The sequence below is a fragment of the Natrix helvetica genome (assembly GCF_964273705.1).
Source record: "Natrix helvetica genome assembly, chromosome: 6".
Classification (NCBI taxonomy): Eukaryota; Metazoa; Chordata; class Lepidosauria; order Squamata; family Natricidae; genus Natrix; species Natrix helvetica.
Window position 1 is genome coordinate 47,213,229 of NC_138553.1, and position 24,999 is coordinate 47,238,227.

A 24,999-nucleotide genomic window follows, 5' to 3' on the forward strand; every position below is an offset into this window, starting at 1 on the left:
TTGTTGTTTACAATTTTATTGAGAAAAATACAAAGCAGTATCCATGCAATTCTTTATTTTACATATTTAAAAAAATCCAAACTGTTGTGCACCAATGCCAATAAAATATTTAAATATTTTCATATAAAACAATGGAGGTTGAATCCAAATATTCTCTATTTCATGGAGGCCAAGAATCTGGGATCCAAACCTTATATTCATTTGTATCACTAATTTTATTTGTATTACCTAGAACAATGCAATTAAGACTGAATTTCATATCCAAGGGGATCAAGACCTTGATCCAGAAGCATGAGGGAAGACTCTCTCAACTTCTGTAAGAGCTTCTGGAGTTCCTCTTTGGAAAATATCTGCAAAATAGGAAATAAAAATGAAAGCAAAATCATAATCTGAGATAAAATATCCAATCTTCTTTGCCTGGAAAGCTGGTGACAAAAGAAAAAATCATGTTGGATGAACTATTCATTCCGCTTCTTAATTCTCTGGATTCTGTAACAACCAGCATGGTAATTACCATATTTTTCAGAGTATAAGGCGCACCAAATTTTGAAGAGGCAAATTAAAAAAAAAAGTTTTTGCACTCTGCAAACCTCCCAAAAATGTTTTCGCGAAAATGGGCCCATTTTTTTTAAAAAAAGGGCATGAATAGCTCTTAGGAGGCTTGTAGAGTGTTCCTGGGAGGGGCAGGGAGGAAACAGAAAATGGGCCCGTTTTTTGTAAAAAAAAAAAAAAAAAAAGGCATTAGGAAGTTTATAGAGTGCTTGTGGGGGCTGCGGGGGCAAAATTGAGCAAAAAAAGGCCTGTTTTTTGCTCATTTCTGCCCTCCCCAGCCCCCAGGAGCTCTCTGAAAGCCTTCTATAAGCTATGCACAGCTATTTTGGTGAAGGGGGCGGGGTTTCAGGAGGCAAAAATGCTGTATTCAGTGTATAAGACACACCCAGATTTTCAGTCTCTTTTTAATAGTTTGACTTTCTATTTAGATTTCTATGTTAGATTTTCTATGCAGTACCAGAGACAGTGAAATTAAAGAAATATAAACTAGAGCACTTTAGAGACAAGCAGAACATTAAAAAACAGTCCGAAGAGTATATTACCATATAGAGTTTGTGCCTATCTGAAGCAATCAAGTCAGCAAGTCTTAAGTCTTCCTGATACTGTCCAGTGCTGTACAAGACTGTATGAAGGAGGAAGCACAACACTGGCAAGCAGAGTTTTCGTAGCATGATCATCTGATGAGAACGCTCAGGGTCATCTTCAGCATCCTTGATTAAAAAGTATAGACATGTACTAAGCCAAAGTCCTATATACAATCTTAACTCTCTCTACTCCAAGCTTTGAAAACCCACCACTCTCAAATAAAGAAAAAGTGAGTAAATGTTAAGTTGTGCAATTCTTCTAATTCTAGCCCCCCAAAAAACTAACCTGGTTACAAGACTATTAAATTTGGCCCTTCACTATAGTGTAAGATAGTAGAAGATAATTTCAAATAAGAGTATATGTGATCTTGCAATTTCACTTCTGTTCAAGTGTAGGCACTATTTACATGGTTAGTTTCTGTAACTATGTAATTATGATTACTTAGAATTAGAAGAAGTAAACTCTGAACACTACATAGCAGCATTCTAGTGGTAAAAAATGCAGCTATTCCATTATCTTTTATTATATTTTTATGTAGGACTAGCTTTAAATATGTATTTGATATCAACCAACCTCTCTGACATCAACCATCCATCCTCCATCGATAAACAATAAGACATTATACATTTTTTCTTTTACATCAGCTGTAAGAGCATCTAAAAGACCTTTCCAGATGCCATAATCTACCTGAAAAAAGATAAGAAAAAAAACATGAGACAACACAGCACTAAAAAAAAAAGTCAAAATCCTAACATATATATATAGATAAGTCATTCACACTTTATCCATATGGATAAGGTTTTTATGAATAAGATTTATATTTCAATATATTATGAACAAGTCATTTTTTCATATATATTTACCTCATATTTCTTCTCTTTAAGTTCATGGGCAACTTTTTCTGTGAAACTTGCTTGTGAAAGCTGGCCTGGCTTCTGTGGAACTGAATTCATGTGTTTAAACCACTCATTAAAAGCTTCATGGGCTTCCTATATTGAGTTGGAAGTATATAGTTATTATCAAATGCATAAATCTAGAAATATGTAGGTTATGCGTTTATGAATTCTCCATCTCTGTCCTTGAATATATTTAAACAAATATTTTGAACAAGCTTTGTGATGGCGAACCTATAGCATGCAGAGCTATCGCTTGTTGCTCTTCCGGGTCCGGCACGCTGGCCAGGTGGTCTTCACATGTGTGGGAGCACCGGAAAACGGAAGAGCAGCTGCCCGGTGCACACCGGGAAGATGATTTTCTGGTTTCTGGCGCACGCATGGTGTGGTCACTTCCTAGGGAAGCAGAGCTGTCGGCCAGAACGGGTGGGCTGGGGCTTCCCTCCCTCCCCGCCTGAGCAAGCTTCTTGCACGGCTCCAGCCCTCCAGCCTGCGGCACCAATGCACATCCATGGTCCAGAGTGCCTGGCCAGTTCTGGCGGCCCAGAAGAGCAGCAGCAGGGCAAGGGGCAGAAGCAACTGGCTACCCCCCACAGCTTCTCCCCCGCCACTGAGCCAGGCTCCCAGTGTTGTCTCCAGGCATAAGGAGCTGGGCTCCCCTCCAGGCCTCCTGGAGCAGCTCACCTCCCCAACGGCTCCTCCTCCTCCAGCATCCCGGCCAGGAGCAGCAGCGCAAGAATAGCCACCGCCCCTCGCCCCACCCACTGCTCCTGTCACCGCTGGGGTCGAGAGGGTGGCAGCAGTTCTCGAGCTGCTGCTTGCGGACAGGATGCTGGAGGGGCTGCCGTCAGGGCCACCTGCCTGGGGGGGGGGACTGGAGGAGAGCGCAGCTCCGCACGCATGGAGATGCCGAGGGTCCAGCTTGCCGGCAAGGGAGCAGCTGCAGGGCCCAGCAGGTCACTCTTGCTCCTCACCCTGCAGCTGCTATCACTGCTCTTCTGGGGCGGTGGGGCAGCGCAGGAGCTGAGTCCGGACGGGAGGAACATTGTCTGAGGCAGGGTAAGAGGCACGCCAGTCGGGGAAGCAGTCATGCTCATTTGGCAGAAGTGGTGGTGGGGATGCGCTGGCTTATTCTTGGTGGCGGGCTAGGGGGACACTTCATTGAAACTCTTCCGGTTTCCAGCACACGCATGATGGTCTTCATGTGCGTATGAGCACCAGAAACTGGAAGATGTGGTTGGCATGCTGCTCTTCTTGTTTTTGGCATGTATGAGTACCACATGCTCCCTTTTCCGCACTTGGTGTCAAAAAGGGTCGCCAACACTAATCTAGCTAATTCAGAGATCCTTTGTTCCCTCTTCATTAGTTGATAAGAATACAGAGCTAAGCCTACCTAACTCACTTCAACTTATTTTTTTTTTAAAGAACTGAAATGTCATCTGATTCAATCTCAGAATAAGTTTTACTACTGTCTCTGACCTCTGGATTAGCTTGTTTGTTAAAATAAACTATGTTTAAACAGTGTATATTTTTCACACCTAATATTAGAACACTGACATGTTTTTGGAATTAGGAGACAGGGTGTCCTCTTTGGAACTTTGTCACATTCTTACCAGGTATGCTCTAATACATAAATGCTCTCTAATAGCATTGTCATCTTCAGCCGGAAGTGGACTCTCCATTCCTTGTTCTTCCCATTGATTGTATATTTCAGCTATAGAATCTTGTGGAATCTTTATAAATACTTCTGTGGCTGCTTCATGCTTCTTAGATGCTGTAAAATATTATGTAAGAACATAAGTTGCTTTCAGATTCACTATGCTTTATTTATTTATTTCAAAATCATGAATATTGCAGTACCCAAGAATTTCCTCATTATAGCATTGCTTTGCTTAAGTGCTTCAGCTCTCTGAGCAGGATCAAATATTAGCCAGTCAATCACATCAATCTTCAAGCGATCATCCTGGGGGGAAAAATCCCGTGTTAATATCTAGGGTAATCAATTTACCAAATTAGCTTTTAAGGCTAGAAAAGGGATTTGCTAAGACACTGGTTACAGTCTAGAGATTTTAATTGTGCATTATTGGAGAATCATAAGTATCTGGCATATTTAGAATTAACTACAATTTATATTAAATTATATACTTGAGTTTTCAGCATTTTTTGAGTTTTCAAGAACAGTGTAAAGTTGTAGATTCAGGATCGCTGTTTTGAGCCATCCAAAGCATTTAAAAGAAGTACTTGCCAATGGATTGGAACACAAACATGCAAAGAATTCCAATGAATTATTATAGCAATTGCAACTTTTGCAATTATTTTTATTGACCAGAAGCTGTTGGAAGAAAAGTAAAACAAAGTGGAACAGCTTCTGCAGCTGATAAAAGTAGGCAGAATATGTTGGTTAGTATTAGAGCACATGAAGTACCACCACTCACCTCTGTTGTGCCTGCCTCAATTGCAAGATCATGGTGGAAGAACTCACTAGTATCTTTTTTGCAAATATTTTCCACCACTGTTTTTGTTATAGTTGCAATGTCCAAACCTATTTTGAAAAGAAAAAGAACAAGAATTATATACCAAGAGGAGGAGGTACGTATTTATAACATCTGTATGGATAAGAAATGGTATTAAACAGAAACATTGAAACTGACTGAGTAGTAGTTTACTATGAGGTGAAACTAAAATAACTTTAAGTAGAAATATTGTCTTTATTTCATCTACCCTAGTAATTTCTTGGAGGCAAAATTTCACTGTAGATCTTTTAACCAAGTAGGCATTATGGCACATTAAATAACTAATATTATAAAAATCATATCCACTATTAACATTTCAAGCTACAACTAGCTGAATTGTGCATACTCTGTTTATAATCTTACAGATCCACTAACAAATAGCTGCCAACCAGAGAAAGAGTTAAATGTTCCCTAAGAACATGTCCGATTCATCACATTTTTTTCTAACCTGCTTCCTTGGCAAGCTCCAGACAGTGGTGCCGTTGTTCAGTGTCTATGACATCTTCCAAGAATGCAGCATACTGAGCAACTGCTACATCTTGAGGCAGGTGGCTGACGTAAAATGCTATGAGATCAGTGTGCTTCCCATGTATTAACCACTGGAAAACAAATGGTGTTTTGGGAGACAATATAAATATTGCTATAATATCTAATATAAAATATAATGGTACAACAACACAATACAGACAGACACACACATATACGCATATGTATTTACACTTACTTGAAATGGAGAGAATAGCAATGCATCAGTATACCTGTGCCATTAAAATCTAATAATGCCTTCTTTCAACTAATTTGATGATATCCTCTCTATGTAAAAATGGTCATAAATGTGCAATTATACAACAGAGGTAACATATTTGCTCTTTATTAGTGTTTCCATTTGTGCAAGTAATAAAATAATTTACCTGAATGTAGGCCTTTAAAACATCAATTGATACTTCCTCCTATATGGGAAAACAAATGTTTTAATAAAAATTGCCTAATTATTTTAAAGTATAAGGTTAACTGTAATATATTATAATAACATGTAATTAATATTAAAACTCTCATTTTGCTACCTTTTTAATGGATCTGAATGTACGTTTTGCAACCAGTTCTCATATTTTAAGATACAACACTGGGACAGGAATGGTAACTTTTCATGATCACATTTAACATTTAGAAAGTTGTTTCTTAGGTGTGATTCTCTAGTTCTAATTATTTTGATAATTTGTATAGTTATTAAAGCTGAATAAATAAATTCATTTACTTTGGTTTGAAGCCCCAAAGTATGGAAAAATAAAATGAGATGAGTCATGAATCGAAGCAGATGCCCAGGGAGCATATTTCTGCCTTTGGAAAGCCATTTGTAAAATTCATCCATAAGACCTGAAAAATAAAAGCAAGAAATATAAAATAATTACAACTGCCTATCACAGAACTAAAGAAGCTAGGTTTTCCCCACTAGCTCCTCTATTCCTCTGGGATATATCCCAATGTATTCTCAGCCAAGTTTATCTTTGGAGAACAGAAAAATTTCCAAAGAAAAAAGCAAAAAAAAAAAAAAAAAAGCAGTAGGCTGAAGCCCTCTGCATTTTCATTTTCTCTGTGCCTTAATTAAGCAGTTAAATAAAGATGTTGGTGATTGGCACTTTAAAATATGCAAACTAATTTTAATTTTTAAAAATCTTATGGACACCCAGGATGTCTGGATGCACCAAGTTACATATCTTTGCTGTAATGTTTCAAAAGGCAACACAGTCACAAGTGCCCCTCTTATGTATCAGCTACATCCCACTCCCCACCCCCTCATCTATTTGAAATAACTACAGACTTTTCTTTCTTACCCATCTTTTCTGAAGAGAATAACTAACTAAATTCTTAACGCCTTGTAGGGCTACTCTATAACAGAACTATTAAACCACAGAGAACTGAGGAACGAAAAAAGACCTACTGCAAAACTTACCATCCACATCTCCTAGGATAACAAACTTTTGAATCATATGATAGTGCTCTTGATTCTCTTCCAAAACTCTCTGAAAAACAATTTATGTATTTATGAAGTCATAACATACAATCATAGAAAATTATTTGTAATCAGGATATTTAGGCATATTTGAAAAAGATTAGTTTAAATATCCTGGTTTAAAAGTATATGCGAACACATCCATTGCATAAATGATAATAGATAAAACAGCATGTTGTGGTCAATGCATCAGATTTTTAAAAAATTATTGTGATCTTTTTGACTAATAAAATTGTGCTATTTCAGATTAAGACTAGGGCAATCCAATGTGTTTATTCATAGTTCAGTAAACTGTGCCCAAAGTCTCCCCCCACCCCCCCGAAGTAAATGAATACATTATTACAACTTTATCTTGAAGCTTGCCCCTGAGAGCCCTATGGGACTTGGTTATAAAATAGATATAAGACTAGGCTACAATTTACTCCTTTAATTTTGAAAAAGCTTCAGATTTACCTTTTTGTCTGTTGCTTGAAGTTCTTCAAATACTTTTTCTAATGTCCAGCTTCAAATAATGAAGAAAAAATGGCAGTTAGCATCGCCTTAAAAATTTCATAGCAGCTATTGAACAAACAAAAAATAACTCACTTTGTTTCCAAATATTCTCTGGGGAGTTCTTCCTTCTCCTCTGTGTTCATCACAGATGAACGAATTTCCTGTTCAACAAGTGTGTCTACCATGACTCTGAAGTATGCCCAAACAGCATCTTCCCAGGTATCGCATACTGGAAGAAGCTTTAAAGTCACAAAGAAAGCAAAACAAAAGCCCCAACAAATTAAAGTTTTGGAAAAAGTATAATATTAAAACAACCCAAGCTAGTCCTACTTTAGCTATGAATTACTGACATACACAATGATAATGAATTGCAGCAAACTTTGATTTTAACATTTCTTTCCATATAAGCATGATCAGAGAGAAGCACCTGGAAACTCTTACCAACTACAGTTAATAATAGTTACAATTAATTTCAAAGAAATCAACTTGTTCTTAAAGATAAGATTCTTCTCAAAAGACAGTATTTCATACAGGTAGCCCTGTTATGACAGGTTGCTTAATGACCGTTTGAAGCTATGACAGATTCATAGATGAGGGCTACTTGTTGGCTTACTTATAAGCTTCAAAATCTACAACTATGCTATTTTTTATTTGTAGAATCTCTGGCTTGCAATTCCATTATATGCCTCAGAATGATAGCAAAGAGTTCAATACTTCCAACAGTTACTGGAAAAAAACCCACGTCCCTTCGGGGAGAGGGGCGGTCTAGAAGTTTAATAAATAAATAAATAAATTAAATTAATACCTGTTTGAGATTCCCACTAAGTGCCGCATAGATTGCTCTCTCATACTTGTCAAACTGCTCCTAAAAATATTCAATTCAGAAATATTTTTGATGTCATTATATTTAAGAAATGTAATATATATTATTACTGAAGCATGACATTCAGACACATCTGAAGCAATCAAAACAATAAAATACCATAATTTGTTTCTGCAGGTAAGACAGCGTAAGAGGATGCATTTGTCCTGCCAAAATATGAAACCCCTAAGACTGAGGCTTGCATGAAGCAAGACCAAGTAAAGACTGAAATTCAAGGCAATATGCCTAAGTTCTATTCCATCCACTTGTCTTAGATGATTAAACAATTACTGTGCCAATGCCAATGTAGTGAATTAACATTGTACTGATATTGAAGAGAATGGAGCTGATCACTGGTGGGATTAAAAATGTTTTACTATCGGTTCTGTGGACGTGGCTTAGTGGGAATGGCATGACAGTGGGCGTGGCTTGGTGGGTGTGGCAGGGGTACTGTAAAATCTCCATTCCCACCCCACTCCAGGGGAAGGTTACTGCAAAATCCCCATTCCCTCCTGATCAGCTGGGACTCAGGACGCAGAGAATAGATGGAGGCAGGGACAGTCTGAGGTGGTATTTACCAGTTCTCCGAACTACTCAAAATTTCCACTACCAATTCTCCAGAACTGGTCAGAATCTTCTGACTACCACCTTTGGAGCTGATGGTAATTAGTGAAATATTGCAATGCATTAAAGGTTCATCTAGTCATCACATTTCCCCAAAATGGAGAGAACTACCAATCTCCAAGAGAGGTTGCATACTCCTATGTACTCTGCCATCACTTGCTGCTCTCCATCCTAGGAAACCAGCATGCATAATAAACCATACAATTCCTTATTAAGATTATATTTAATTTTGCAGTATTTTTTCAGAGTTCCGGGAGCTGTATACAACTGGAGAAAAATGATTGGCAGAAGATATTCTACAGGAGGAGAGCATATAACATTTACCGTATTTTTCAGAGTATAAGATGCACCTCCCCCCCACAAAAAGAGGGTGAAAATCTGGGCGCATCTTATACAATGAATACAGCATTTTGGGCCTCCCGAATCCCTGCCCCTTCACAAAAATGGATGTGCAGAGAGTTTGGGAGGCCTGCAAAGTGCTCCTGGGGGCTGGGGAGGGCAAAAATAAGCAAAACACAGGCTGTCCCCCCCCCCCCCCCCCAAGCAGCACTTTGCAGGTCTCTCAAACTCTCTGCATGCCCTGTTTTTCACGAAAAATGAGGCATGCAGAGGGTTTGGGAGGTCTGCAGAGTGCAAAAACTTTTTTTTTATTTTACCTCTTCAAAATCTTGGTACGTCTTATACTCCAGTGCATCTTATACTCTGAAAAATACGGTAGTTAATAGAATGTTTAAATCCTGGGATTTGAATGTTCCAAGTATTGCAAAAGACATGCTAAAAATACTCTTACATTCACATAATTATAAAATACATACTGATAATATGCTTATGCTGCTACTGGCAATATTACAGTAGAAGTGAACAGTAGATTTGTAAGTTTCTTACCTTTTCTGCAAGTCGCCAGCAACTGATTTTCCAAATGCATCTGTATGGGTTTCCTTCTACTGGCTCTAGCTCTTGCCCTATTTGTAAGAAGTAATTTTATGAAGTGGTGTAGTATGAAGCAGGGATAAGAAATATGCATTCTGAAAAAGCAAGTTGTCTCCACCACAGAAAGATTCATGTCATTTCGTATAAGAAAGCTCTGGGACAATACAGCTTTAATAGTTCTCTAGTCAAATCATCTCAGTTTTTGCCCTGAAATCTCTCTACTACTAGTTTAATAGGTAATCTTGTAGTATTATTAAATCATAATCTATGGTTACATCCAAATTCTTGGTTAAATGAGCATTTTAAACCACGGTAAAAACCCATCTTTTAATGTTTATTCTTTAAAATCACAGACTTTCATATTAGGTGCAGTAATAAACTGAGGTTTCACCAAACTAGGTTAGTGTACTCTAAATTAAATGTAAAAGGAAAGGAGGGAACTAGAAGGTATACAGCTAATTATGGATCTCTTCAAATTGTTACTGAGATATTAAATTTGAAGCAGGCAGTTCCTGGAAATTGTGATAAATCTTTAAGAAACATTGCAAATAAGAAATCTGGACTCTTTATATCAAATTTGGAGATAAGGCTAGATTGACTCTTAATTCTATTATAATTAGGGACTTAACTTTATATTTGTTAACTATATTTTATGAATATGTAACCTTGGATGAACTGAAATAAATACTTTTTCCTTTCCAAGTACACAGTTGTAGAAAATAGCTAAGGACAAACATGTTAAAATAAAGAAACAAAACAGTGAACCTGCTCATTCTTTGTTATATATATATATATGCTTATGTCACTTTTCATTTCAATACCTCCACTCATGTTAGGATCATGGTACAGTTTCCATCCTTCAAGTGTTGCAGCTCTCCAGGCCTGGCCACACCTTTTGCAGAGTCTTTGGGCCTGCCGATGACATAAAATTATTCAATTCTACAGATCATTCTGTTGTTTTGCAAAGTGATTTCGACTATGTATCTGAATGGTCATCTATTTGGCAACTTCAAATTTTGATTAATAAATGCTGTCTTACATATTGGTAAACGTAATCAGAATGTCAAGTATAAGCTAGGTGACAATTGATCTAGCAGATGACCTTCACTTTGTCAAGAACCTAGGTGTACTTATCTCTGATCATTTATGCTCCAAAGCTCACTGTTACAGCGTTGCTAAAAAGCATTAAGAGTCGTAAACTTAATTTTGCAAAGCTTTTTTTCTGGAAACATTGTATTGCTAATTAGAGCTTATGGTAGACCAATTTTAGAGTATTGTTCAACTGTTTGGAATCCCCCCCATATGTCAGTACAATTGAGCAGCTTCAGAAGTACTTCACGAGAAAAGTCTTGCACTCTTCTGTACACTAATTCCTTATGCTACTAGGTCGAAATTCTCTGGATAACTTAGAACTGCATCGCTTGCGGTCAGATCTAGGTATTGCATACAAAATTATACATATTAATGTTTTATCTGTAAATTACTTTTTCTGTTTTAAATCGCAATAATATGCGTCTGAACAATCGCTTTAAACTCATTGTAAATCGTTCTAAACTTGACTGTAAAAAAATATGATTTCTGTTAACAGAGTTGTCAAAATCTGGAATGCCCTACCTGATTCCGTTGTCTCAGCTACAAATGTTTACAGTTTCAGTCACAAATTGACTTCCATGGAACTTACTTCATACTTAAGTGGTCAGTAGAGGGGGCATACATAAGTGCACTAACATGCCTATCGTCCCTGTCATTGTATTTTTATTCACTTATTCTTGTTCTCATTTTTGTTTGACAAATTCCAATAAATAAATAAAATAAATAAATAAATAAAAGAATCCGGGAGAGAAAGATAACTTTTGCTAAAAATCTGGTTGATCTGTACCAAAATAGAACAGCACAGCTTCATCTTTTAAAATCTTTGGTCTGAACATTTACTCTAAAATTTTAACGGTTAACATTCAATCAAAGATACAAGTCTTAATATTCAAAGTTCCGTTCAATGCACCAAGCATAGTTTAAAATGTGACAGTTTATTCCAAGCTTATGTAATTATTAAACTTTTTCTAGCTACTTAAGGAATTGAATGTTATTAATTTTTATATATTTATTAATTAAATTTCTATGTAATCCTTTCCTTACAAGCTGACTCTGGGTGGCTTACAAATTAGTTAATAATATTGATAAGCAACAAAATACTTTTATTACTTCACAGATACTCTTTATGACACAAATTCACAATTACACAGAAGAAATAATGCTAGTTCAGCAGGGTAACTATGATTCTATAGCTATTTGCAAAACCTTGTATTTGAGCCAATTTTATATTTCTGTATGAGTTTTTAAATTTTTTATTCCAACTTTATTTTTATAAACAACTAAAAGTGAACATACCTAATACCCCCTCCTCCCATTTCCCCCACAATAACATCCCTATGACATCGATTGGGCTGAGAGAAAGTGATTAGAGCAAAGCTATCCAGCCATCTTTCATGCCTAAGGCAGGACTAGAACTCACAGTCTTCTGATTTCCAGCCTGGTCTTTAATCATTTAACCCAACTAGCTTCCACTGGCTTACCTCATCTGTCATTCCTGCTCTAATGAGAGTAAAAAGGAACTTGAGCAATCGTGCATCATCTTCACGATCTAAATCGTCAAGTGGCATTTTCTGCCTTACTGGAGCATCTGGGTCCTAAATACAGAAATCAAACAGTCTTCTATATACAGATTTTAAGGTAAAGTAACAGTAGGCAATTCTATACAGTAATATACTCTGGATTACTTTACAATTCTACTCTTTAAGAAATCACACAAGATATTTAAAAACCTTTTCCTCAATTTACTTATCAATTACAATGCCTGCTTCTCTCTATTCTCTAAGATTACCAATATATGTATGAAAAATTCAGTTGTATCACTATTTTCTTTTAAATAGTCTATCCTAAAAATGTTTTTCCTTTAGAAATAATGCTTAGCCTCTCTCTTTTAAACTTTTAAGGTATTCAGGAAAAAGCCTGACATATTTCTAAGGACTCTCCTCAAATACAAATTGTGACTAATTATTCAATTAATATTTAAATACTACTAGTTAAGATATTTGTCAATAGTGCATAAAATTCACAAAAAATCATTTAAAGGTAACTGATTTCATACATATATATATATATATGATCTCATATATATATATGACACTAAATTTTAGTTATAAAACCTTCAGATCCTATTGTTTCCTTATTATTAGTAGCCCCAATTAACCATTTTTTCTAACTTAAGGCTTATTCTTTCAAATTAACTTTCTGTCCACCTTCCATTCCAGCCTACACTCTAATTTCCATTCCCTTATTATATCTGAATACTACTAATACATTTAATTATTCCTAATGAGTAATCTATTTGAATGTGTATTAAAGCTGAAAATAAAATATTGTCTATTGTAATGGTACTTTAACAAATTGGTTTTTATGTAAGAATGTTTGTTCATATTTAATTTAGATATTTAAGGCCAGGAATTGGTATGTTATACTTACTACTTCAGTCACTAATGGACGTAAAGTCCCAGTGAATGTGTTTAACTGCCATTGTTTCAAAATGTGTAATGTATTCTCCCTAAAAAAAAACAAAAGAACATTTCATCAACAGCACTTACTGAATTAAATATTCTAATGTTATAGTTATGTTGTGATATATTTCAATAGTTCATATCCAAACATCCAAATGAATGTCAATATGGCTTTATTACATCGACTATCACCTATCTTTAGTCTTTATGTACTTATTTTCCACAACCTATTTTAATAATTTATGCAATTGAAAGTTTCCATGTACACATATTTTAAATAGCAATTGTGATAACTTCTCTCTCCAGATACTGTTCCCACACAGAGATTTATATTGGAGATATACAGCTCCATAAACAAAAAAAGAAAACGAGTGGTGGGATTCAATATTTTTTACTACTCGTTCTGTGGGTGTGGCATGGCTTAGTGGGCATGGCAGTGGCAATCCATTCCCTCCCCACTCCAGGCAAAGGTTACTGCAAAATCCCCATTCCCTCCCGATCAGCTGAGACTCGGCAGGCAGAGAATAGATGGGGGCGGGGCCAGTCAGAGGTGGTATTTACTGGTTGTCCGAACTACTCAAAATTTCCGCTACTGGTTCTCCAAAACTGGTCAGAACCTGCTGAATACCACCTCTGAAGGAAACAAAATGATCAAACCACCTCACCAGCAATCAACATGAGCACAGATTAATACCAAAATTTACATCAGACCAACAATTAAGATGCAAACAATACCCCAATCAAGGAACTGCCACCAAGCTAACAGTAAACAGTCCAACCAAAGAACCACCAAGTCCACCACTACCAATACTGACAGGGTAAGCCGCTAGAATATAAACTGAGAACAAACCCCACTCTCTACTAGCACTGATGATGTTACTGAGTTTGGGTAATGAAATGTCTGCAAGAAAACAGCCAAGTTCAGAGAGTACCATGGATCTTTCATTTCAACCCTGAGCTACAAATATTTCCCTCTATCGATATGTAGCTCCTTTTGTTTAGAATGACAAAGTATTCTTTATAAAATAGCCTAGGTTGCTCCAGAGACACATTCACTCTCTTTTCATATACTAGATAATTTCCCACTCAACCATGGTTTATTACTATCACCTACTTTCTGGCAATAGCAACCATCTCTTACTTCCGCTTCTTCTTCTTATGCCATATCCGTCATTGGGCGTTGGTGATCATGTTGGCAATCCTATTTTTATCAACAGCCACACAATAAGTACTGCTGAGCTTTGTCCAAACCAGTTCCTTAGATTTTGAAGCCATGATGTTCTTCTTCTGCCTGACCTTGTTTGCCTTCAATCTTTCCCTCGATGATTAAGTGAAGTATGCCGTATTTTTCCCGGTGTTGCATCACATGTCCAAAACATTTCCTCTTCAATGGTTTTGATGATTTTCCTTAGCTTTCCCAGGAAGCTTATTACCTCATTTGACTTTGTCAACCCAGCTTATAGGTAACAGCCATCTATAAATCCACATTTCAAATGCTTCTAATCTCTTCAAGTTGCTTTCCGTCAGAGACCAACTCTCTACTCCAGAGAGCAGGATAGAAAAGATGCAACATCTGACAAGCCTGATTTTCAGTCTTAGGCTTATGTTGTGACTGCAGAATCCTTTTTAATTTGAAGAATGCTGTTCGAGCTTTCTCTATTTTTGTCTTTACTTCAGTGGTCATATCCAGCTTTAATGTAAATTAGAACTGAGGTACGTGATCCTTTCAACTTTTTCTAGTGGTATTCCTTCCAAATTTATCAGTGGTAAATTATTGGGTTGTTTGCTGACGACCATGATCTTGGTTTTTGAGGTGTTAAGCTTCAAGCTGTATTTTTCAGATATTTCTGTGACTCAGCTGAAGGTCTTCATGCTCACTGGCAAGCAGAACTGTATCATCAGCATATCTTAAATTGTTAATCTGAACACCGTTTACTTTTAGGCCAGCATCGATGTTTTCCAGTGCTTCATTGAAAATTGGCTCAGAGTAGATATTAAACAAAAGTGGAGGCAGGATACAGTCCTATCTGATTCCTCTTCGTATTTCTGCATCACCGGAGTAATTTTAGCCTAGTCTCACATTTGCTACCTGATGCCAATATAGATTCATTATGATTTGGATGTCTTTGTCATCTAGTCCCACTGTTTCAGGATTTGTAATACTTTGCTATGTCTTATTTGATCAAATCTTTTTCAAAATCAATGAAGCACATGTAAACACTGTGATTAACATCTCTACAACACTGTACAAGAACTTGAATGCTGAATAGGGTATCTCGTGTACCAAGATTGTTTCTGAAACCAAATTGTGTGTTACTTAGACGCTCCTCAATTTTGTTTTATATTCTTGTGTGAATTATTCTCAGGAATATTTTCAAGGTACGACTCATTAAGCTTATTATTCTGTATTCAGTACACTTCTGTACTCGGTATACTTCCTCTTATATTGGCAAATAAAAATCAACTTATAGGATCCTCTTAGATCTATATCCTCATATAACATGTAGTCCATACGGTTTGGATAGATAGAAGACTACTTGCCTCCAATTGTTTCTGCCTTTCCAGTATCTTCCAGCAGTGAGTGTACTCCAGGTCCCCTTCATTAAATGTTGCAATTTTGCGGAACTTAGGAAACATTCCTACACTGCTGCAGCCCTCATCCTGTGAAACAGCATCCTCCCAAAGATAAGAATGGGGCGCTTTCTCTTGGGTTCCAGAAGGCTTTGAAATAAAAGTAAAAGCAAGCTTCTTGTAGCTGCTTTTTCTGTAGCAAAAGGTAAACCCAAACAAGGGAATTGTGATGCATCTCAATAGTGTGAGATATAACACATTTTAATATTTCATGAACCTTTATCTGATATATAGTGCTTTAATATGTGTTATAAATTAATATCCAATATATCATGGAAACTAGAGGTTATCACAACATTTGGCACAGAGGACATGGGTTTTAAATGCTTGTAATATATGGATTATAAATGCTCATGAATGCTCAATAGTAGATCAATAACTTACCAGTATACAGACTTTGCATAAAATTCAATATTATCAGAAAAGTCTCCAATTTCATCCTTTGCAATGCTCTCTAACCAGTCTACCACCAACTGAAAATTTAAAAAGAATTACAAAAATAGGATGAGTAATTTATCTCTCACTACATTCCCACTCTTGGATAGTTTTTTTTAAAAAAAAGCCAATTCTAACTCAAAAGTAAATTTCATTAGATTTTTTTTTCCTAAATATGAATTGAAAGGACAGCAGCCTATCTCAGATTACTTCCTCATACTCATCCATCCATTTCAATCCACATTTATGTTTGGGTTTGCCACCAATGTGCCTGGGTTTGTCAATGGTCATGGGGTGATAGGAAATGCAATGCTGCTGTTTACCCTTAGCTGCTTTGATGGTACTGACTGTATAAAAACATGCCATTTCTCTGAATAAATTATAAGTATTAAGGGCAGAATTGTACAGTGATTTTGTTGCTATCTACCAGTCCCAGGAAACAGCACTGAGAGAATTTCTGTTCAGTTCCACGTCATAAGTCTTGTGAAGGCACTCAACATTTCAGCACTTAACCACTTTATCTTATTTTGTCATACCTGGCTTTGTCGCACCAATGAGTCTCTCTGGAATAGATTGTTCACAATAGTCTTTTCACTGGCATTTATAAGCTATGGAAAAATAAGTCCATTTTCAAATGACTGAAATACTATTCATATAATATTTTAATATCTTCCATGTTCATTCAGTAGAATCCATCTATCAGAACAATGGCTCTCTACAACAACTCTACTACTCTTATAGCACCTTCCAAATCTCCTTGTGGAGATTAAATCATGAAGTGCAGATTAGGCAAGAGTCAAGTGAAAGTTCTGTTTCAGAAACAGAAGTACACAGTAGTGCTGAAAGCTACCATTTGCACTTTTTGGCTTTTTAAGGCAACATCTGAAAAAATGTATAGCTGTTTTAATTATTTACTTCCATAGTTTTTCCAGTTGTATTAGACATTTTAAAGAGAGCGATATTTGGCTAAACAATAATAATACTTTAGACTTGTTTTGCAAAACAAAATGAGTTTGACAAAACTTACTGCAAGATCAAACATAGTTTCATCTTCCATAGCAGACTGTATTCTGTCTCTAGGTTCAAAAGACAAAGCAAATAATCATACATTAAAACATATTTACTAATATACAGTATACAGAGATTTTGGAGAAGATGGTAACAGAGTGTTAGCTCTTTTGTGTGCTCTTTTTATTTATTTGTTTTATCTAGTTTTAATCAAGTAGTCTTAGTCCTTTTTTGGTTTCATTACATACACCTTACTACAAATTAAAACATATAGATTAACAGTCTAGATGCAGTTTTCATGAGAACTTTGCAATTCTATTTCTGACAGAGTGTTGCAGAAATTACATGTATCTTCCATTTTTCCACATGGTCTTGCTTTTGATGCCTTACTAGTAGTTGTACTGTGTGTTCCACAGAGGGCTTAAAACAGTATTGTTGAAACCTCCAAGAAGTTTATTTAATATTTTCTTTCATGTTTTTCAAATTACCGTATTTTTCGGAGTATAAGATGCACCAATATTTTGAAGAGGCGAATTAAAAAAAAGTTTTTGTACTCTGCAGACAGCCCAAAACCAGCCTGTTTTTCGTGAAAACGGGCCCGTTTTTTTTCTTCTTCAAAAAAAGACATGAATAGCCTTTAGGAAGCTTGTAGAGTGCTCGGGGGGGGGGGGGATGAGCAAAAACCGGCCCGTTTTTTGTCAAAAAAAGTTTTTAGGAGGCTTATATAGTGCTCCTGGGGGGGGGGGGGGAATGGGCCATTTTTTGCTCATTTCTCCCCTCCCCAGCAGCACTCTGAAAGTCTCCTAAAGGCTATGCACGGCCATTTTGGTGAAGGAGGCGGAGCTTAGGGAGGCAAAAAATGCTGTATTCAGTGTGTAAGACACACCCAGATTTTCAGCCTCTTTTTTGAGGGAAAAAGGTGCATCTTATATTCTGAAAAATACGGTATGTGATACAAAATCTTATTCCTCTACTACATTCTGCATTGAATTTTCTATTACTCAATCACAAGATAAATAAATACACTTTAGACTGAAAACATACTGGAACTTCCTAAGTAATAAATGCAATAGGACTACATACAAGATTTCACTGCAAATGTATGAATAATATACATTTCCTGAACAACGTTCTTTCTGAGAGTGAAGAAAAGTTTCTTATAAATTTTTTGTTTACTTCATATAAGAAACATTTTTTTTTAATTCAAATATGGACTGTAACACAAGAAAGTAATACATTGAGGAAAGAGTTGAGTGGCTTTTATAGAGTTACCTGTAAATTGATGACAAGAGTCTCCATGTTACCATTTCTTGCTTTAAAAGCCACAAAATACTAGCAGTTTTGGAAAATTTCTGTTGTCCAGGAGTTGCTCGATACACGATTTTTTGAAGAATGTTTAGCTGATGTTTGAAAAACAATGAAGAGCCACTTTATTTTGTTTTGTTTTATTCATTATAATTTAATTCATTGTGTAGCATAAAATAACAATTTATTGTTTACTGTGTTTTACATCTTCAGTATGTGAGTATATTCTTAGATGGTAGAATGGAAAGAACAGTTTTCAGGCTTCCAGGATAGATTTTTAGAAGAAAGTTCCTTGCTTACCCAGAATAGTACAAACAAGCTCGGACTATAATTGGGCTTTGATTCTGTAGGAGTGTATTGGCCAAAGGGACTGACTATGCTATTCCAATCCATGGAAAACTCTTGGATTGTAAAAAGTGTAACTGAAAGTCCCAAGAACTGGATATTTCCTCATTTCTGCTTTGCAACATAAACCCCTAAGAAAAAAGAGCGAGCAAGCAAGCTTCCTTTCAAAACAAGTTTACAATAAAACATCTAATAGAAAAAGTAGAGGCAAAGGGGAAGAACATACTGTAGATAATAAAGTTGAAATGATGGTGACTAACTCTTATTTTAAACCACACATTTCAAATAACCAGTTCTACCTTTTATCCAGTGACAACTAGCAAAGCAGCTGTTGTGATTACCTACAAAGAGTCCTTCCATGTCCTACAACATTTGATGAAGGACAAACTTACTATTCAAGCTTATTCTAAATAAAATAATTTGATTAAGCAAGAAATCATTGAATAACATAATAGAATTCTATATACCTGATTACTGCAAGTATCTTCATACTCATCTATAAGTTCAAAAACAGTATTTGAACTATGCTTTAACAGGGAATGGAGAAAGTCAGGATACATGCTCCGCGCAGCTAAAATCAGAGAAAAAATGTATTTATGAGTATGATTTGCTTTATGCAATCATTTCTTGCTATGGTTTACATTTAGATTCCTAGTCATAATATAGATCATCCTCAATTTATGACAGTTGAGATTGGAATCTCATTAGTTAAGAGACGCAATCATTAAGGAAGATGCTCATGTGACCGCTTTGCTCAATGACTGTAATCCAGAGGTGGGTTCCTACCAGTATGGTATGGTTTGGCAGAATAGATAGTAACCCCGGCAGATATGTGACTGTACCGGTTCTATTCTTGGCGGCGCCATCTTGATTTTCTGTTCTGCACATGTGCAGAACAATCTTCATTGAAAAAATGTATTTTTCCCTTTTTTAATGTGCACATGTGCAGACTGTTTGAAGTGCAAATGCACAAGTGCTCATGCGCAAAAATTTTCGGGTGCTGAACTGGTAGCAATGGTGGCAGGAACCAACCCCTGCTTTAATCCCAACTCTCCCAGTTGTAGTCATTAAGTACAAAGGGGTACTTTGAGAGGGGGGAGGCACTGAGGCCATCATGTGGAAACATGTCATGGGCCAGGAGGCCTCGACTGGCTAGGGACCATTGGCATGCAGAAACTTGTCACAGGCCAGGAGGGTAGGGCCCTTTCCCCACTTGGGTCTACTTACTTTACCTTTTTCTATAGCTGCTGAAAGAGGCTTTCTAGACTACAAAACAATCATCTTTGCAAGCTTTCTGGCCAGAAAAGAGCCTTTCTAGCCTTCAAAATGTCTATCTTTGCTAGATTTCACCTTTGCTGGCCAGAAACATACCCACTTCGCTAGCAAAGGCAATCATTCTGAAGGTTAAAAAGACTCTTTTCTGGCCAGAAGGTTAGCAAAGGTTTCCTTTCTTTTCCAATAAGTTGGTGCCCTATTGTTATTACCCAAGAAAATTCATGAAGAAAAGCTTGTTCAGTTCTCTTCTGTTCACTGTACATTAAGCAACTCACAAAATATGTATTTATCTGCTTTTTTCATAGGCTCATTAGTCAATATTGGTAAACTATTATTCAAATAAAACAGGAAGATATTCATCTTACCAGCTTCCCCTGGGTCATCCTCATTCAAGAGGACAGCACTCTTTGTGACATCTTCTGCTGCACTATAATCTAAGTTTGTGAACATGACTGATTGTGGAGGTGTAAGTGCAGCTGTCCAGTCACTGTCATCTAACTAAGACACAAAGCATTTTATCAGTATCAAGGCAGATTTGTTTTCTAACTGCAGTCTACTTTTAAGATTCACTGATGATAATAGTACACCATAATCCCAATTATAAATTTGAGAAATGTGAAGTAGCCATTAGCTTTCAAAAAAATGATTTTTAGCAGAGCGTTAAAATATATTTTATTTATACTCAGAACAACCTAAATAACCATTATGAGGTTAGTATTTCAACCCTATTATGCATGCATTAAAATGTAATCTAAAAATTCCTTTTTATTTCAACAAAGATAAATGTTCCATTATTTTTAAAGGAGTTATATATCAAGACAAGGTTTTATGATAAAAAAATCAATCAATTCATGAAGGATAATACATCCTCCAAAATACTAAAGAGAGAATACCAAGTTAAAGACTGACATAATTTTGCAGCTTTCAAAATGACAGAAGGAAATAAATTGATGCCTTTATTAATTTACTTATTCAATTTTTATGGCCTCCACTTCAAGAAAGGGCTATGGTTGGTGACCAATCATAATTTAAACCAAATACAAACAGAATATAAAAATAATATATTAGCAAATGAAAAAAATCACAACCGTGTATTAATATAACCAGGAAACAGGGCATTTCACACACAAAATCCTAGGCCTGGACACATAACCAGTCTTCAAGGCCTTTTGAAAAGCCAACAGAGTCAGGGCCAGTGATAAGACAGGTACTTGGCAGAGAAGGCACGTCTCCTGGTCCTGCTAGGTGACATTCTTTGGCTGACAGGACCCTGAACATGTGTATCCTGCCAGACCAAATTGGATGGTTAGAAACAACTGGGAGAAGATGGTATATCCGGTAACCCAGTTCTAAACCACGAAGGCCTTTAAAGATGATATAACCAGCATCTTGAATTTCAGCCAGAAACACACTGGCAACCAATGCATGAAGCAGTGGTCTTACATATGATGTATGACTGACACCATTTACTGCTGTGCAGCTTTATTCTAGACCAGTTAAAGCTTCTGGATGCTCTTTAAGGGCAACCCCATGTATAGTGTACTGCAGGAATCCAGATGGGCAGTCACAAGGCATGAATGTCTGTGAGCAGATGCTTTCGTTTAATAGTAATATACTTACTAGCAGTAACTAGAGCCATCCTATCTGGGCTGCAAAAATTCAGACAACCAGGTGACAACAGCAAAGAGTACTGATGATCTGGATTTTGTAGTTAATACAGAATAGCCATGGGAATAAACTATAGCAACCAATTATATTCTTCTATGTCATAACCCCCTAATTGAGAAGGGTGGGGCTTTCTTGAATATTTTCAGCCTCTCTAAATCCCAGCATAATTCATAAAACCCATAGTTACTACAGTGGTAATTGTTTTTTCTTTAATTACCCACCAAATAACTCATTCATAAAAACTACAAAATATTCTTACCCTGCTATATCTTACATTGATGAAGAGTTAAGATCCAACAAGTTCTTACAAAGTTTTTCATATTAACTTATTAACAAAGCTTTCATATTAACTTAAAGACACATTGGAAAAGAGAAACCGTCCAATGTTGCCAGGGCTCAATATACACTTTAACCAGAAAGCATATCATATTGCTTGGAGAAAAGAATGTGGTGAAAGTCCTACTAGCATGAAATAAAAAACAGGTGTCACAAACCAATTGATTTTGGAGGTGGAAGGACACAGTGCACAACTTATTGCAGGTCCCATTTGTACTATTTTTTTCTCTTAGAACCATACACTAGCAATCTTTCCAAAACTGTTTACAGGAAGAAAATTAAAAGAAAGACTCACACTCTGCTACTTTATGCATATCTCCATGAACATGTTAAAAGTTGGATGAATTTCTGAGATTATTATTTTGTGATAATAGCGGGTTATCACAAAGTATAAGTAGGAGTTCAACTATCTTATGCGTCAGTTTGTCGATTTCTGTTTAGTATGTTCTTACCACAGACAAATTACCAAGGTGCCCAGGAATCTTCACAAAGTAAGGTGATTTCCTCTCTGTGCCTAGGTTGGTAGATATATTTGACTGCTTTGTGGTACTTCGGCTCCGTGGAGTAACTGGAAAAAAATGTTTTGGATTTTTTTTTTTTTGAAAAACAGATACTCTTGTGTTTAAAACTTTTAATTTTATTTTGAAAAAAATGAATTCTGGATGACAAGTAGAATACAGGAAATATAAAGGACTATTTTATTAAAGGAATTTTACTGTATGTTATCTGTAATGTTTAATATGTATAAGTAGACATTAAATAAAAAGAATCTTACCAGATTGAGAAAACAGCCCTGGAGTCCTGGGAATTGCTAATCCTTTTGTTGACATGCCACTTAAACTGTCATCTAGGGCAGCCAAAACTAAGAAAAGAAGCTAAGCTAAGAAAATGTATATCAGATTTTGCCTCATTGTATAGAAAGTTCTATCAAGATTTGGTAAGCTGACCCTCAGTCCTGCAAATGCAATTTTTTTCTAGTTGGTTAGTTACTGACAACCAAGCCAGATGAGGCTACACACAAAATTTATTTTTTAAATAAAAACCTTGTCTTATTCCATTAACTGGGAATTGGGATAACCTAATCATTAATGGCAGAGAAAAATCAAATTCAAGTGTTCACATTTTACACAATGACACAATCAAGAAAGCCACATTATAATTAATGCAATAAAACAACAGGCATTCTATGGTTTTTTTCATTACAAATTATGTGTGGTACTTTGTGTATTAGATTAAATCAGCAAGAAATGTTTGCCATCTAGTTCAGTTTAAAATACATTCCAAACAAGAAACTTTTTCCAAACAATAATTTTTTTAAAGATTGAAACCACGTGGAAACCATGTGTACCTATTTTTATTACAAGTGAGTGTATTTTTTTCGTTTTCAAGAAAAAGACACTATTTTTGCAGCACACAAAAATAACAGGCTTCTCCCAAATTACATCATTTATGGGATACAAGTTATATATTAACTACTATAATAAAGGATACTAGAAACTTTTTTTTGAGTATTTTGCTTTTGAACTGGCTGAATCATTTCTTGTGAAGACGTATTCTGAAAATCATTCCTGAAAAGATAAGAATGAAAATTATTTTGAATGTGGCTCCATATTTTGTCTTCACAGACATAGGATGGATAGCTTTGCCTCCTTTTGACTGGAAAAAAATATTTGGGAAATTTAGACTTAACTGTATTCCTCAGCAAAGTCTTCCCTTCTTTATTCACACAAGCAGTTTTCATGATCAATCACAGGTCTATGTGAAGATTTATACAGACAATGAGGGGTGAGAGCTTTTGACTTATGCATATGTATGCGTGTGCGTGCAAATGCGTGCGTACACACACACACACACTCTCTTCAGGGCTATAATTTTCAATTGGAAAAGGGTGAAAAAAGCACAATCATCATCAATTCGATGAAATAACCCCTGAATAGGTCTTAATCACTACAGTAAAATAGATATAATCAACTGTGGAATTACATTTTTCTTAAGTTAAAATATTGTTCTTAGAACCCTGCCAAAGTGCAAACAGCAAGATCTAACAAAGGTGAAATTCCACAGAAGGCACTTCAACCAGACAAAAGCCTCCCTTCTGACCAGTTATCAAAAAGCAAAGCATCTAAGGAACAGCTTCAATGATGCGGGAGAAGGTTCAGCACTTTTGGTGCCTATGCCATATATAGTTTTGGGGTGAGGGGAAGACTTCAATTTCCCGTTTTTTTTGTAAAACCTGGTGCTAAACATGCCACCCGGCCCACTAAAAATATGCCATTCATTGGGAATAAAAATTAGTCCCCGCCACTTTGAGCTTAATATAAAAAGGTAAAACCCTTTTTTACAACGGGTTTTAAATAATAAAAACCCATTAACAACAACAATAAATCTGCTACTGTGCCTCCATTGTGCAAAATCATCGTTGAATAAATGTATGCGATAATAAACACGTCCATTGTTAAGGTGCCCACAGAAGCCTCCATTATCTGCCTACGGCCAAAATAGCTTACCGGTCCATTTCGGCATTCGAGGCCAGGGGACCTCGAGTCCAAATCCAAGTCGTTTCTTGAGAGTTCCCGCTTCCGGAAATTAGGTAAGGGAGACCGGAAGGGGAGTACACTTGAGAAGCAAAGGGGTGGAGTTGGAGCCGCGAGGCGACGATGTCTTTGGTCCTGGACTAACCGTCTGGTGAAAAAACCGTTGATATTTTTTCTAACGTTTTTTTTCTAACGTTAGAATGCTAATATGCTTCCGGTTTGCAGAATGGAAAAGAAATCTATAAATCCGTTAACTGCCTGGAGAAAGGCACGTTAATCGAGTTCCTGTCCTCAGATCAGCAACTAGGACGCCCTCTACCGCCTTGGAGGATTAGATCCTCATCGATGTATAGAGACCTGCTTGTTTCCTGTTGCTGCGATAGGAGATAATTTGACGCCCGCTAGATTTGAACTGTTTGGGGAAACAGCATTCGGAGATAAACAAT

General features: G+C 36.4%; 1 protein-coding gene across 2 annotated transcripts; it reads right to left on the reverse strand.

The window, feature by feature from the left end:
* NUP107 (nucleoporin 107) lies at positions 1-24,746 on the reverse strand. Of its 2 annotated transcripts, none has more exons than XM_081958156.1 (28): positions 24,527-24,746; positions 23,511-23,587; positions 22,795-22,866; positions 22,472-22,587; positions 20,381-20,513; positions 19,208-19,311; positions 18,363-18,490; positions 17,110-17,158; positions 16,619-16,690; positions 16,032-16,120; positions 12,985-13,063; positions 12,036-12,149; positions 10,284-10,374; positions 9,418-9,494; positions 7,852-7,911; positions 7,140-7,285; positions 7,008-7,056; positions 6,495-6,564; positions 5,799-5,917; positions 5,455-5,493; positions 4,992-5,142; positions 4,466-4,572; positions 3,891-3,993; positions 3,644-3,804; positions 2,001-2,126; positions 1,711-1,824; positions 1,095-1,262; positions 1-350 (listed from the first exon to the last, which is right to left on the reverse strand). In XM_081958156.1, the coding sequence occupies exons 1-28, from the start codon at positions 24,532-24,534 to the stop codon at positions 243-245; spliced, it is 2,730 nt and encodes a 909-aa protein (XP_081814282.1). In that variant the 5' UTR covers positions 24,535-24,746; the 3' UTR covers positions 1-242. The 2 variants fall into 2 exon arrangements, with proteins under 2 accessions (XP_081814282.1, XP_081814281.1); XM_081958155.1 differs by having other exon boundaries at positions 22,795-22,881; positions 24,527-24,733.
* Between the last annotated feature and the right edge of the window lie 253 nt (positions 24,747-24,999).